This window comes from Globicephala melas, chromosome 8 (assembly GCF_963455315.2).
Source record: "Globicephala melas chromosome 8, mGloMel1.2, whole genome shotgun sequence".
NCBI classification, from domain to species: domain Eukaryota; kingdom Metazoa; phylum Chordata; class Mammalia; order Artiodactyla; family Delphinidae; genus Globicephala; species Globicephala melas.
Window position 1 is genome coordinate 1,845,844 of NC_083321.1, and position 15,947 is coordinate 1,861,790.

Below are 15,947 nucleotides of genomic sequence, written 5' to 3' on the forward strand. Positions count from 1 at the left end.
TGTCCATCTGCCCGATGGCGGGGCCTCCTCGTGCAGAGCGAGCCGGGCCCTGGGCGTCCTGTTGGTAGCCGGGACCCTCGGCCCAGCGCCGCACTGTCTCGGGGGTCCAGTGCCCGCCCGTGTCCAGTGCGGCCTGGCCTTTGCGCTTCGCTTCCTGCACTGTCCTCCATTGGGGACGCGGCTGCACCCGAGTGACCTTTGCAGGCAATCACCGTGCTCCGTTTGCTCATTTAACAGTGAACTAACAATGGACCACAAAATTAAGAGTCAGAGGCTCAAGGACGGCGGTTTCTGCCCCGCGGGGCCGGCCCCAAGGTCCAGGCAGAGGCCTGAGCGCAGAGCGCCCGGGGGCAGGGGACGTTTGTGTCATGGAAAAACACACTCGCCACACAGGTCACCGTTTTCAAGTGCATTTAACGCATTAACAACCTTGTGCCACCACCACCTCCGTCTAGTTTCAGAACTTTGTCGTCACCCCGGAAGGGAACCTTGCACCCGTCAGCAGTGACCCCCGTTCCTCACTCCCCCGGCCCCTGGCAGCCACCGAAAGGCTTTCTTTTTATTGACATTGTGGTAAAATACATAGAACATACAGGTTACCATCTTAACCACTTTTAAGCGCACAGTTTGGCGGCATTAAGTACATTCACGCTGTTGAGGGAACATCACACCATCTGCCTGCAGAAGTTTCTGTCTTTCCAAGCAGAGACTCTGTCCCCACTACACACCCACTCCCCTCTCCCAGCCCCGGGGCCCCACCGTCTACTTTCTGTCTCTATGGACGTGACTCCTCCAGGGACCTCATGTGGGTGGAATCAGACAGGATTTGTCCTTCTGTGTCTGAATTCTCTCACTGAGTGTAGTGTCCCCAAGGTTCGCCCACATCACAGCCTGTGTGAGAATTGCCTTCCCTGTAAGGCTGAGTAATATTCCGTAGTGTGGACGGACCTCAGTTTGTGTATCTGTTCATTCGACGGACACTTGGGTTGCTTCCACCTTTCGGCTGTTGTAAAGAGTGCTGCTGTGAACACGGGTGTGCAAATACCTTTGAGATCCTGCTTTCTTTTCTTTTTTTTTTTTTTTTTGAGGCTATACCCAGAAGTGGAGTTGCTGGATCACATGTGATTCTATTTTTAAGTTTTCGAGGACCCTCCACACTGTTCCACAGCGGCCGCACCATTTTACATTCCCGCCCACCGTTCGCAAGGCTCCAGTTTCTCTGCATCCGCGCCAGCACTTATCTCGCTTCCCTGATAGTAGCCGTCCTGATGGGTGTGAGGCGGTGTCTCGCTGTGGTTTCGATTTGCGTTTCCCGACGGCCAGTGGTGTTGAGCAGCTTTTCATGTGCTTCTTGACCGTCTGTATGTCTTCTCTAGAGAAATGCCTATTCAAGTTTCATACCCATTTTTTAATTGAGTTGTTTCTTAGGAACCTTGTTTTTTAAAATAATTCTAAACATTATAAATAATACTGCCAAGAGCCACCCCAAACCCCGCTGCTTGTGAGACACATGGGGAGCCCAGGACCCGCTGCTCTGAAACTCACAGAAGGAGGGGCACGGCCGCCAGGTGCGGGGCTCGTGGCTGCCTGGAGCCCTGACGTCTGAGTGCCTGGTCTGCTTCCCACAGGCGGGGGATTCTCGGGCCTGTGCCCTGGTGTTGGCGCCCGGCCGGCTCACAGGTCCCTGGTCTATGAGGCCAAGTGCAGCTGGGAGGCGACCTTGCTTTGTCTGAGGGACAGTGGCCAGGTGGGAGGGGGCCCTTCGTCCCTCTGGTGACTGCGGTCTTAGCGGAGGTCCCTGACACGAGGACGGCCCCTTCTCCCCATATCTGTGGGGCAGAGCTCAGGGCCGTGCTCCGGCCAGTATCCTTGACCCCTGCTCACATGCGGGCATGCAGACACCACATGGGCTCGTGGACAGGGGCCTCTGGGCTGACTCTTATCAGTGGAGGGGTCAGGTGTGATGGGGGGGGGCCTGAGCGGGACCGAGGGGGGTGTGGGGACCTGGGGGGCGGGGGGAGGAGGAGCTGGAAGGACAGGGCCCCAGGCCGAGCACTCGGGCCCAGGCGGGGAGGGGCGCGTGCCTTGGGCCGGCGGCAGGCTCTCGGGTGGGCCGGGGCAAGCCCTGACCCTTAGTGTGGGCCGTGGGGCCAGGGCGGTGGCTTGAGCTGGGGTGTGGAGGCAGGGGCTGAGGTGGGCAGGCTCTGGGGGGAGCTTGAGGCCTCTGTGTTCCCCTCCAGGGCTTGCTCAGGGCCTGGTCTGCAGAGACAGCCGAGCTGCAGGCCTGCCCCTGCCGGCTGGAGAAAACCCAGGGCAGGGAGGGTGGCCGGGGGTAGCGGTTCGGGGGGTCATCCTCTGGGTCTGGGTCACTGAGGCTGGAGGCTGGTCCCCCTTTCCCCGGAGCTAAGAGGAAGCAGCCCTGCCATTCCGTGAGCCTGCTTTGGACTGGGGGTGCTGTCCCCTGAGTCAGGGGCAGCCCCACAGGAAGACTTGGGGGGTCAGCCCTCCGGCAGGCCCTAGCCTACTGGCCTCCACAGATGGACAGTCCAGCCCAGTCAAAGCCCCCAGAGCAGCCCCCAGCCCAGGGTGGCCCAGGCCCCTCTGGTGAAAGAATTCCAGAGTCCCTGCAGGTCCAGAACTTCAGGCCAGCCTGTCCGCCCTCCCGGCACCCAGGTCAGTGGACAGGTGGCTCCAAAAGATGGTGATGGCTGGGCCACGGCGACGCCCTGGAGGTCCCGGCCTTGGCCCCAAGTGCCACCCTGCCCAGCGCTCGAGGCTGACGGTGTGGGGATCATTTGATCTTGGAGCAAACGTGTGCTCCCCCCGCCCCGGTCCGGGCTCTCTCCCGCCCAGCATGCCGGTGGTGGACTGGTGGCATGTCCATCCCGGCCTCGAGCTGCATTCCAGGCTCAAATGGGACTTGGGGCTTAGCGTTGTTTTAAGTTATTCCTACCTCTCACCCCTCCAGGGGGAGAGTCCCCCAGCCCCAGCCCGCCAGCCCCAAGAGGGCAGGGGGAGCTCTGAGCTCGAGGCCAGGATAATCTGGGGGGAGGGGGAGACACGCAGCGTCAACAGCCAGCCCTGGGAGTTACTTATTTATCAGAAGGTCTGTTGCAAGACTGAAGTGCAGTAAGCTCTTACCTGATGTTTGTAAGATTTCTATCGCTTCGAATATGCTTAGGACGCGGCTGGAGAAGGTATTTAAGTAACAAAATAACGCATCGAAATAAGAACAAACCTGCTAAGTGACTCATCAGCCCGGCGGTGTCTGGATTTGCAGAGCTGGGATGGAGGCCCTGAGGACTGCTCTTTGGGGGACTCGGTCCGCCCCCTCAGGGCCATCAGCAGTCCGGTGACCCCTCCTCTCTGAAGATGCCAGCACTGGTGTCTCAGCTTTGGGGACCCAGAGGTGGTGGCTCTGCAGCCCTTGTCGAGATGGCCAAACACTGGAAGCCGGACCCTCCAGCCGCTCCCCGCCTACGCCGTCGTTCATTGCTAGGGCCTCCTGTCTGTCATCTCCTCCTTACACCCACTTAGGACCGGCTGGGCCAGAATCTCGGGAAACACACGCCCGAGACGAAGCCCTGGTACCAGGGAGCCCTCGGTCGCTCGTTGGTCTGATCGGTCGTTCGTTCGTTCATTCATTCATTCACTCCCTCAGATCCGTGTCCAGGGCCAACCAAGGCGTGCATGCTCCAGGGCCAGGGAGAGGGTGGTGGGCAGGTAAACACGGCCCCTTCCCCGGTGGGCTCAGCCACCCTCCAGCTGAGGACAGAGGTGGCGCCAGCACGACCCTCTGAGGCCACAGAGCCTGCGAGCGTCCCCCCTCCCTCACTCTCCACCATCCCCCACGTGCCCCCGACCGTACATACCCCGACCCTGAAGAACCTGACGTTGCAAACCAAGAACTTTCTTGCAAAAGGAAAGCGGGAAATGTCCCACGTTTTCTCCCATCATCCCCCGAGCTTGCCCCACACACAAGCTGGATGGTATGAGGATTCCATCCTAGTTGTGGGCATTCGGGAGCCAGTGTCCGGTTACCCCCTCCCGGTGGGCCCCATGGTGGGGGAAGGCAAGGCCGGGCATGGGAGCAGGAGTCCCCAGACAGGGCTGGGTTCCCTGGGTTGGGACGGGGTGGGGACAGGGCAGGGCACCAGCTGGAAGTGAGCTGACAACGTCCTCAGGTCCATCCACGCTGTAGCCTGTGCCAGAGCTTCCCTGCTTTCTAAGGCTGAGGAATATTCCGTCGTGTGGATGGACCGCATCTTGTTTTGGCTATCCAGGGGCCCTTGAGATTTCGTGTGAATCTGAGGGCTTTTTCTGTTTCTGCAAAAATTGTCATCAGGGTTTTGAGAGGGATTGCATTGAGTCTACAGATCCCTTCGAGTGGCATCGACGTCTTGACGGTATTAAGTCTTCCAATCCGTGAACGTGGGTTGTGTTTCCATCTATTGGTCGTCTTTGATTTCTTTAAACAGTATTGTTTAGTTTTCATTGTACAAGGGTCCCACCTCCTTAGTTAATTCATAAGTACTTTATTCTTTTTGGTGCTAGTGTAAATGGAATTGTTTTATAATTTCCCTTCCAGATTGTTCATGGTTTGTGTATAGAAATGCAACTGATTTTTTTTAATTAATTAATTAATTAATTTATGGCTGTGTTGGGTCTTCGTTTCTGTGCGAGGGCTTTCTCTAGTTGTGGCGAGCGGGGGCCACTCTTCATCGCGGTGCGCGGGCCTCTCAGTATCGCGGCCTCTCCCGCTGCGGAGCACAGGCTCCGGACGCGCAGGCTCAGTGGCCATGGCTCACGGGCCCAGCCGCTCCGCGGCATGTGGGATCCTCCCGGACCGGGGCACGAACCCGTGTCCCCTGCACCGGCAGGCGGACTCTCAACCACTGCGCCACCCGGGAAGCCCGATGCAACTGATTTTCGTGATCAACTTTGTATCCTACCTTGTTGAACTCATTTATTAGCTCTAACAGGGTTTTCGCATGGAATCTTTAGGGCTCTCTACACATAAGATCATATCGTCTGTGAACAGAGATAATTTTACTTCTTCCTTTCCAATTTGGAAGTCTTTTATTTCTCTTTCTTGCCTAATTGCTCTGGCTGGGACTTCAGTACTCTGTTGAATAGACGTGGTGAGAGTGGGCATCCTTGTCTCGGTCCTGATCCTAGAGGAAAAGCTTCCAGCCTTTCTCCGTTGAGATGACGTTCGCTGCGGGGTTTTCATATATGGCTTTTATTACACGGAGATAGTTTCCCTCTATTCCTAGTTTGTTTACTGTTTTTATCATGAAAGGGTGCTGAATCTTGTCAAATGCTCTTTCTGCATCCGTTGCGATCAGGAGACCATGTGATTTTTTTCCCTCCGTTCTGTTAATGTCATGTATTACATTGGTTGATTTTTATGTGAACTGTCCTTGCATTCCGGGTATAAATCCCACTTGGTCATAGTGTCTAATCTTTTTTCTGTGGTACTGAATGCGGTGGCGGACCTGGGCCTGTCCAGGTGGGCGATGCAGCAGACGGGGGCCCAGGCCGCCTGCTCAGTGGGCTCACGGGGGAGGGGCCCGAGGTGCGCTCACGTCCCTCTGTCCCCGCAGGAGATCGTCCTGGTCGTGTTCTTTGGGACGGAGTACGTGGTCCGCCTCTGGTCAGCCGGCTGCCGTAGCAAGTACGTGGGCGTCTGGGGCCGGCTGCGCTTTGCCCGGAAGCCCATTTCCATCATCGGTGAGCCACGCCCGCCCCCCTGGAAGCCTCACCCCGAGGTTTTCTGGCAAGAGCTGAGCCCCCTCCCCCAGAATCTGGCAGGTGGACCCCCATCACAAACACCACCAGGCAGAGTCCCTCCTCCACCTGTGACAGGGCAGGATCCCAAGGCCAGTGGGGTGACCTCCCGGGTCCCCCACACAGGAGCCAGCCTCAGCGCCCAGGTCCTCTGTCCCAAGAGGCTGCTCACAGGGCAGGGGGTCTGGTCAAGCTCAACACAACCTGGGCTTCCGCTGCCCTCAGCGGCCCGCGAGACAGGGCTGGGGAGGTAGGCTCGGGGGGGCCTGTGCACGTGCCTGGGACGGAGGGCCTGGTCTCCCCATTGAGGTGTCCCCGTGTCCCCACTGTTGGGCCCTGTCCCGCCTGACCGCCAGGCTCCTTGCTGGTGTCCAGCTGCCAGGCTGGTGACGGTGGCGCTGTCCCCTCCAGACCTCATCGTGGTCGTGGCTTCCACGGTCGTCCTCTGCGTGGGCTCCAAAGGGCAGGTGTTTGCCACCTCGGCCATCAGGTAGGCGGGGCTGCGGGCTCCCCGGTGCGGGGGTGTGAGAGCGGCGGGGCCGCGTGCTGGGGGGGCCGGTTAGGCTCAGGGCCGGTGCTGAGTCGGACAGGAGCGCTTACTCACTTCTGGGACTCAGGCTGGGACCTGACAGTCTGGGGCCCTCCGTCTGCTCGTCTGTAAACTGGGGTGATCCTGGGGCCGCCCCCAGAAGGTGGTCTGGTGGCCAAAGGAATTGAGAAATGTACAGGTTTGGCTCCGGGCCTGGGGTGCTGCCCCCACCTTGACCCTGGGCTTCGGGAGCGGGAGGGGCGCACGGGGGAGGGGAGGGGCGCATGGGGGAGGGGCGCCCAGCGACCTGTCTTCCGCAGGGGCATCCGCTTCCTGCAGATCCTGCGGATGCTGCACGTCGACCGCCAGGGGGGCACGTGGAGGCTGCTGGGCTCCGTGGTCTTCATCCACCGCCAGGTGGGTGGTCCGGGGGGGGGGGAGGACAGGGTCTCGGCCCAGCCTCGGCCTGAGTCAGCTGGGCTGTCCTGCCCCCAACCTGAGGGGCCAGTGTCCCGAGCCTGCCAGGCAGGTGGTGCCCACGTCCCTGAAGCTGGGACAAGAGACTGTCGGGCAGATGGAAAGACAGAAATGCCACACGGAAAAGGGTCCGAGAGGCCCCGAAATCTAAAACGGGGGCAGATCATGATGAGCCCCGTGAAGGCGGAGGCGGCTGACCCGCACCCCTTCGTGAGGCCCCGCCCCGCATCTCACCAAGGCTCTGCAGGAAACAGAGCCGGGCTGGCGGCCCAGGGCACTGGTCTCGCTCCTGGAGGCTGAGACCCGACACTGCCACTGACGAGCTGGGAAAAATCAGTTATTTCTGAAGTCCGATGTCTGCATGTGAGACATGCTGGCATTTATGTCAACTCGGTGGGAAGTGTTGGGGCTTTGCCGCCGGCAGGCCCCGCCCCCTGTGATGTCTGGCCGGCGCGGGTGCGCAGGGCCCCGGCTGTCCGTGGGCGCCGGCTGGTCACACCTCCTCTGCCGTCTCCCAGGAGCTGATCACCACCCTGTACATCGGCTTCCTGGGCCTCATCTTCTCCTCCTACTTCGTGTACCTGGCCGAGAAGGACGCCGTGAACGAGTCGGGCCAGGTCGAGTTCGGCAGCTACGCGGACGCCCTCTGGTGGGGGGTGGTAAGTCGGGACCTCTGGGCCACGCGGCCACTGCCCACCCGGGGCCTGGGCGGGGCGGGGCGGGGCGGGGCCGGGATGTCACCCTGGGGCTCTGGTGTCTCAAGATCTTACGCCTCGAGACCACCCCACAAACGCCTGAAGCCCCGCCTGGGCACAGGTTGGACGGGCGGGCGGCACAGGGCTCCACGCACAGAAGGGCCCCACGCTGGATGCGTAAAGCCCGACAGTCACCGTTGTGGGGTCCGTAAGGTTTTTATCTTTGAACTTGCCGTTTGGGAGGCAAGTCTGGCGGGACGGAGAGCGACTGTGCAGTGGGCACGACGGCCGCACGAGGTCCCAGCTCCCGCCTTCCCTGGGGCCGGCTCCTCCGCCACCCTGTGCCCCGCGTCTGTGAGGTTCTGTGCTGGCCCCTCAAATATCCCTGCACCGAGGAGCGTGACTTTGTAGAGCAAACAAAAGCCACCACGACAGGGCGGGGGGTGCTGGGAAAAAGGAAAGGGCTCCCACGTTTTGACTACGCACCCGGCCCGCAAATTCTGTAGCCGGCCCCAGGCAGCGGTGACACAGCAGTGCCCCGGCTTCTGTCCTGGGGGCCTGGAGGCTCCCCCGCCTGTGAAGTTGGGCTCCTTGGGTGTGCCGTGTCCCCCTCCTGCAAGCACCCAGCACCCTGGCCTCGGCCTGGACGTGTCCAGGAGCGTGGGCTGGCTCCTCCCAGGGGTCAGGCTTGTGGTGGGGAAGGGAGACGTGGGGCGCGGGGCGCGGCACATGGCCACGCTGTGGGTGGTTGCAGGGGTCTCCGCCAGCTGCAGGACGTCTGAGCTGTGTGGCCCCCGGGGCCTGCTTACCACGGAAGCCCAGCATCACTGGTGTGTGGGCCTCAGGGCGCAGAGGACACCCCTCAACAAACCCTCCGCTCGGGCCTTGTGGGGAGACAGGTCCTGGGCTCTCAGTGGCAGGGTGGCCAGCAGCTTACCGGCCTGGGAACAGCACATGCAGGGGGCCCTGAGGCAGCCCGGACAGACCCTGGCCGTGGGGGAAGGCAGGGGTGCAGCCCGAATGCCGGCTCCGTGGGCCAACTCTGGGCCGTGGGCCGGCCTTGGCTCTCCCCCTTCCCTGTGGGGTGCACTTGGGTGCCAGGGGCTAGTGCCTGGGGTCCGAATCAGCCTGAGCAGCAGAGCGGGTGACACCGGCCCGGCCGCGAGCTGCCCGAAGCTGAGGGTGGCCGGTGGGAGCCCCTTTGAGCTGGGGGCTGGGGGCCTGACGTCCAGGCTCGCTCAGCCAGGGAGAGGAGAGGGTCGCAGGCTGCACGAGGTCGGGCCGAGGCCTCGGGGCAGCACCAGGTCCAAGGGGTCCCGGGTCCGGGCAGTGGCTGTGCCGGGCCCTGGCCGTGTCTGTCCCTGACTTGCTTCCTTCCGGAAGCGGGGTAGGGGTTCACTCTCTCCCCGGCTTCCCCACCAGCCTCCACAGGGAGGCCCATCCCGGATGGTCCGGGTGGGGCGGGAAGCTGCCCCGTGTGCCTCCACCCACACCCCCAGGAGGCCCACACGTGTTGGGGGAGGGGCGCCTGATATCGGACGAGTCAGCGTTTTTTCTGGAAGCTTCCAGTGTGCCAGGCCGCCCAGGGAAGGCAAGCTCTGCTGGCCCCCCTGCAGGCCTGTGCCTCCACGGGCCCGGGCGTGGCAGCCCCCGGCCCATCCCCCCGGCAGGTTCGGTGGGACAGCCCAGCGCCGGGCAGGGAGGGGAGGCGTCCTGGTGACAGGCAGGTCCTGTGGAGGGACAGGATGCCCAGAGCCGGGAGGACCCCCGGGACTGGATGGCGCGGTGGGAAACGCATGGGTGACGGCCGCGGCTCAGCTGATAAGCGGTGCTCGGCCTTGGCACCGGCCCCCACCTCCCTGGCCGCTCGGAGCTGCCCCCGGCCCGGCCCCTGCGAACGGCGCTCCCGCTCGCACACCTGTGCAAACATCCGCCCGCCGGCCGGGAAAACGGCCCCTTTGTGCCCGGCTTGGCACCGGTGCCCCAGCCTCGCCGTCAGCTGCGGCCCCGGCCTGGCCATTGTTCCCGCGGGCCCGGCACCCCCGCCGCCCAGCTCCTGGGCAGGCGACTCCCATTCACAGCGGTGGCGCCCCTGCAGCTGTCCAGGCGGGTGGAGCGGCCGCGGCTCGAGTTATGCTGTGCTCCTGGCACGTCCTGGACGAGCAGCTCAGGAAGCGCGGCCTGGCCGGGGGCTTCAGAGCCAGCTGGCCACTGCGCCCGACGGTGGCTGTCCCGCGCCGTCCTCTGCGTGGCTTCGTGGGCCACACGGGGAGCGAGCCCGGCCCTGCCATGCCCCGTGGCTCCCCGTCCAGGGCGGACAGACCAGGGTCTGCCTACCAGGTGGTACAGCCTGGCAGGGAGAGGCCTGCCGGCCGGGCCACTGCCCACCACCACGCTGCGTCCACGCCAGACCGGCACCTCTGGCTGGATGCGTGGGACAGACTTGAAACTAGGGCGTCTGGGCCGCTGGGGTGGGCCATCTGCTGTTTCCTCTGTGGAGCCAGGGCAGGGGGGCGGGTTCCGGGGGGGGGGTGGCCACTGCTGCGTGTGGCCCCGCCGGCAGGGCTGTAGGTGCCACAGGGGTGGCGCCGGCAGCCTCAGCACCCAGCCTTGGCCGGTGTCTGCTGGACGAGTGGATGAATCAGTTGACGTGCCCGTAAAGCGGTTCTGTCTGTGGCCCGCAGGACAGCGGGTGCATCAGCGGCCACAGCAAAGTCCCGCAGACGGAGCGCCTTAAAATAACAGAGCTGCGTTCTCTCATGGATCTGGAGACCAGAAGTCCGAGATCAAGGGGTTGCAGGGCTGGCTCCCTCCGAAAGCTCTGGGGGAGGGTCCTTCCCGCCTCTTCCAGCTTCTGGGGCCCCCAAGTGCTCCTGGGTTTGTGGCTGCACCTTCTGTCTCTTATCAGGACACTGGTCAGTGGGTGCCGGGCCCACCCAGGGAGCCCAGGACCATCTCCTCTCCAGATCATTATCCAGTTGCATCAACAAAGACCCTTTTTTCCAACAGGCTTGTGTTCTGAGGGCCTGGGTGGGCATGGATTTGGGTGGACACCCTTCAGCCCAGGCCGGCGCCGTCCCAGGTGGACATCAGAAGAATGTCTCTCCCCTCCCCGAGCCTCAGTTTCCAGGCTGAGGGTCCCCTCCGCTCCCGCTAGCCCAGGTGGGGACGCCTGACTTGGGCGTGAGAGCTGCCCCCTCACCCGGAGTGTGGCGCCCCGTGCCTGGCTGCCGAGGTGTTGGGGAGGATTGAAGACTTTTTTCTTTGCCCTTGGAACAAAATGCATTTGTTTGTGTTAAAGTTTGAGTCGGGGGGAGAGCAGTTTTTGCAAACACGGGCTCCTCTGTTGAGTGCCCGGGGGTCTCTCAAATCAGGAGGCTGCCGGGCTCTGTTTACCCCCTGCATCTAAATTTAGAATTTAGAGTGGAAAGGCTAGAAGCCGCCCCTGCATTCAGCCACCATTTAAAACAAGAGTCTGGCTCCTTAGCTGTTGGCTCCAGAAGGTTCTGGCTCTCCAGGCTGGACTGCATCCTGGCAGAGTGAGGCCGAAAGGGTCTGGGGGCCGAGTGGTGGGTCTGGGTGAGGACAGGGCCTCCCAGATATTCACATGCAAGGCCTGTCGGCACCGCCCAGTGGGTGGAACCAGGGTCAGGACCTCATCTGGAGCTGGGGAAACCGAAGCCCTGTGGGCCCGGAGGGTGGTGGGCCAGGCCCCCAGCCCTTCAAGGCTTTTCCTCTGCTTGGACTCCATGCAAAGCCCAGGGGTGCTATGCAGCTAAGAACAGAGGGTCTCCAGGACCCTGGGCTGCCACCTGCCCCGATCCCATCCTGCACCTGTTGACAGTTGTGTAGGGGGCTGAGACCGTGGGCTCTGGGAGCCCAGCCAGAGAAGGGCCTTTACGACTGGGTTTTGCAGGATGAGTAGGAGTCCACAGGGCAGGTCTGCCTCTCTGTGCTTACTGCCCACTGAGGGACCCCCGGGGCGATTTTATTGCACGGACTCAGCAGGCCTAGTGAGGCAGGTGTTCAGCTCTTGTCATCCCAGGTAAGAACTTTCCAGCTTCAGCTTGAGGGAGAGAAACACGGTCAGCGTCAGGAACACAGTGACACAGGAAGCAGTGGGGCAAAACAGGCGGGAGCGTGGTGTGAAGCCATCCTGTTCCGCTGCTGACCTGCTGAGTGGCCCTGGGCAGGTTACCCAGCCTCCCTGGGTGTAAGCTGGGTGCCCATTTCCGTGAGCTGGGGAGGATTGTGAGTGAGGACACAGAGAGCCCGGGGTATCTGGCGCCCAACGAGGATGCAGCAAAGGGTGGCTGTGAATTTGAGGGGCTGTTACTGGCCACGGTTCTCTGGGCAGTGACCCCCTAGCCACCTAATTCACACTCGAGTGTTCGTGGCTGCCGCGGCCCAGTCACAGCCCTTAGCCCTGCTGGTGCCCCGGGTCCAGCTCTGCCCCGGCCGGCTCCCGGCCTCTAACACCTTAACTCACAGAGCGGCCCCTCTTCGCACGCGCGTGTGCACGTGTGCGCGCCTACGTGTGCTGGCTCTTCCTGGCCCCCAGGGACCTGTGTTTCCCGCCAGGCCGGCAGTGGGGCGCAGAGGGGTGGGTGCACCGTGCAGCTGCGCTGGGGCCAGGGCAGGGCGTGTGACCGCTCCGTGCCTTGGTTTCCCCATCTGTAAAATGGGAGGCGGCAGGTCTACCTCCAAGGGCCGACGTGGGGCTCCCTGAGGGGACCACGATCCCAGGAAGGTAGCAACTCTTTCCGTTGCTTCCAAGACATTCCTTGGAGGACTGGGGCCTCTTGGCCGGGCTGGTCCTGGGCACCAGGCACATCCCGGCAGTCCCGCTCTGTGCTGGGCGCTGGGGCACAGCAGGGGGTCAGCCGCCTGGGGGTCTCACTCTCGGAGGCTTGGCCGTGGTCAGTCGTGGTCCGCATGCCGTGATTTCCCTGGGAGTCAGCGAGGGCCCCCTGAGGAGGACACGTCGGAGCGGAGCCCTCGAGGCAGAGTCTCTTGCGTGAGGGGCCACGAGCCTGGCCATGCTGTGGGGTGGGCGCGGCCCGGGCAGGGCCCGGGGTGTCCACAGCATCCCACCAGGCGCTGTGTGAAGCTCCTGAGGGCCCCTGCCGAGGAGGGAGAAAGGTCTCGACCCCGTCCCCACGGTCCGCACCCTTTCCCCGAGAGTACAGCGGCCAGGGCGCCGAGGTTTCCATAGGGAGAAGATGCGCTCACGCAACGAGGAGCCCTGGGCCCACGTGGGTTTCTGTTCGTTTATTGAGTCTTTCCTTTCTGAAAGGAAGCGGGCTTGTTTGGGGTTGTGTGTTTGCTTTTGTTTTTACCCACGATTTGCAAGCCTGGCAGGGTTGTCCCCTCGGCCCTCACGTGCTGGCCTCTGTCCCCTTCGTGGTGTCCCCTGCAAGCCTGGCCGGGGTCTCCTGGGGCAGCCCCACGATGGCTGGAGCTGGGGCCCGGGACCGCTGCTCCCACCCTTTGCTGTCCTGAGGCAGTCCTGCCACCCGCCCAGCCTCCCCTCTGTCCACACCTCTCCTCCCCCGAGGTGCCCTCTCCCTGGCTCCGTCCTTCCAGCCTCCTCTGGGCAGGTTGGTGGCCCGAGGCTGGGCGAGCCCCAGACCCCTCAGCGCGGCAGCCTCTGGCCCTGGGCTTGTTCTCCGGCTGTCCCGCCAAGGAGCCGGTTTGGTTGCCAGCTCCGTCACTTAGCAGTGGTGAGACCCCCCCGGCCTCAGTTTCCCCCTCTGGCAGATGGACCCGAGCTCACAGCGTGGTCACGAGTTTGCCAAACGGAGGTGCCCTCCCCCGGCGCGAGCCCCTAGTGTCCACGTTGGTGCCTCCTCACTCCCACTCCTGGCTGCCCGTTCCCTCTGGACAGATGGCCATGGCCTGCAGTGTGGCTGCAGGCTGACCGCTTCCTCTGTGGAGCTGGGCTCCTGGGCTGGCCTTCCCGCTTCCCCCGGAGGCCGGCGTCCAGGAGGAAATAAAATGACACTAGCGCCAGCTTCTCGTGACACAAAGTGCTGGGGGGACTGGCAGGTCCTCTCGTGCCTCCTGTCCCTGGAGGAGAGACACGGGGGACAGGGGACGCACCCTAGGCTCAGCCCCCCCCCCGCTGAGCTGTCTCCCCGAGTCTGTGTCCAGGGGGCGTGCAGATCTGCATTCCGATCGCCTGCCATGGGGGGCGAGTTCCGAGCACGCAGGCTATAAAACGGCCCATTCCTGAGCTGCTTGTGTCTGTGAATTCAGGAAAAACAAACAGCTCTGCGGGGATGGGCTGTTTCCTCAAAGAGCTGAAAGGATGTCGTTAACTTGACAAAGAAGGTCTGTGGCAGAGTCTGAGAAGCCAGGAGTGTGCCCTGCGCCGCAGGGTGGGGGACACCTGGCCGGGGCTCCCCTGGCTTCTTCCTGCTGCCCACCATTGGAGTCCCAGCACCTCCCAGCCGGGCGGCGAGGACATGGGGTCCCGCCTCCAGTGCTCTTGTCCGAGAAGGGAGGTGGCCTCGGTGTCCCCACCCGCTGGCCTGGCCGCACCGCTCAGCCAGCCCCTTTCCTCCTCCCACCTACATCAGTTTCCCAGTTGTCTTGGTGTTTTTTTTTTTTTCCTTAATTTTGATAATTAGAAGGTCGTATCATGTGTTATTTGTCTCGAAGCCCGAGTTTTCTGGCACTGCTTAAAATTTGCCCCCCTGGCGTGAGGGCCACACTCAGGTCCATCTCAGAGGTCACCCTGCCCCCACCTCCCTGCATGGCTGCCGTTCTCGAACTTGGAGTCTCAGGACCCCTTGACGCCCTTATCAGTGACTGAAGACCCCAGAAAGCTTTTGTTTACGGGGTTCACTCTGTCAATACCGCATTAGAAGCTAAAAGTTAGAAATTTAAAAATAGACCCACTGTATGTTTACACATAAATAAATAATGCTATGAGAGCCACTTTCCGGAAGACACTGGATGCGGCGTCTTGGGCGCCCCACCCCATCTGCAGCCCTGATGTGCCTTTGCTCCGTGCACCCAGGTGCTGAGAGGCAGCTGCCGCCCAGGCCTCACACGAGGGGCGCAGACCCTCTGGGGGCTGCTGGCGGGGAGCTGCAGGTTCTCCCGGCCCCCTTATCTGCCTGCTGGCCTTCAGCCTTGCCCAAGGCCTCAGGCTGGCCTGCTCCACCCTGCAGGTACTGGGCTGGGCTCCAGGTGTGCACTGCCTGTGTGTGCATGTGAGGCGTTGGGCCTGGAGGGCGCTGGGCTTGACGCGGGCACCGGCCCCTCTTTATGTGACCCTGCGCCACGTGTGGTACGTACACATGCGTGTGCCTCGTTGCTGCCTTAGCGTGTCTCAGCGTGCGTGTGCGGCTCCCTGTCTCCGTGTCAGGCCATCTGTGTGTGTGCACACGTGCACGGGCAGCACATTGGAAGCGGGTGTGGACGTGTGTCTGAGGGACGGTGACGTTGCCAGGAAGTGCTCCGTGTGGCGGTCCCGGGAGCCAGGACCACGAACAGTCACGTGGTGGGTGTTGGGTGGGCGGGAGCGTGCGCCCATGCTGCCCCCAGGCTGTGCTCTTTGGTGTAACCCGGGCTCCCGCACTGCGGTCCTTCCCGCTGCCCGGACTCTTGGTCCCTCCTGCTTCCCGAGGACATCTCGCCTCTGCCCCGGGGCTTCTGAGCTGTCCTGTGTGCCTGTCCCTGTCCGCGTGGACACGTGTGCGGGCCCCAAGGACCCTGCTGTAGAAGCCGCCGCCTCCCGCCTGGGCCTTGTTCAGTGGAATCTATGAAATGGGCCTCCCCAGGCCCTGCTCCCCGCCGGTCTCAGCGGGCAGGGGGGTCTCATGGAGGCTCTGTGCAGAACTTCCCGAGCTGCCAGGGGCCGTCCTCACTTGGCCTGGGCTGGGGGCCCTGGAAGGGGGAAGCCGGGCTGCCTAGCACAGGGCTGGCGAGGCCACGGGTTGAGCGCGGGTGCTGACGGGATGAGCAGGGACTCTGGGCGCCCTGGTCCCCCTGCCAGGCGCAGAGCTGGCTCCTCACGCACCTGGACCCTGGCATGGACAGGTGTGGCCGCGTGGCCGGCACAGCCAGGGTGGGCTCTGAGTCCCTGCAGGATGGCGTTGTCGGGCTCACGCCGGAGGCCCCGCCGGGGAGCAAGCCTCAGGTGGCAGCAGAGGCAAGCCTAGGGTGGGTGTGGGGTGGAAGCAGCCCCTCAGTCCCACTGTCCCGGCACACGCCCTGGACGGACAGCTCCCCCATGTAGAAGGAGGCTCGAGCTGCGTCTGATTCCCTCCGAGCAAAGGGCAAACGCGGCATCTGGTGCCTGGGGTGGCGTCAGGAAGTGGCGTGTCGTCGTGGCCGGGCTCTCTGGGGAGGGTGGGCCTCTGTGGGAGCTTCCGGCTTCCTGGGGGCCGGAGCACAGCGACACCGGTGGCCCGGTTGGCAGGCCTCCTGGGGACGGGGCAGGGGTG

At 63.0% G+C, this 15,947-nt stretch overlaps 1 protein-coding gene across 1 annotated transcript in view; it reads left to right on the forward strand.

The window, feature by feature from the left end:
* The window catches only part of KCNQ1 (potassium voltage-gated channel subfamily Q member 1), a 348,262-nt gene that overhangs the window by 86,086 nt on the left and 246,229 nt on the right, over positions 1-15,947 (forward strand). The window contains exons 3-6 of the mRNA XM_030833148.3: positions 5,607-5,733; positions 6,202-6,280; positions 6,640-6,736; positions 7,315-7,455. Coding sequence (XP_030689008.1) covers positions 5,607-5,733; positions 6,202-6,280; positions 6,640-6,736; positions 7,315-7,455 — 444 coding nt within the window. The remainder of the gene's footprint in view (positions 1-5,606; positions 5,734-6,201; positions 6,281-6,639; positions 6,737-7,314; positions 7,456-15,947) is intronic.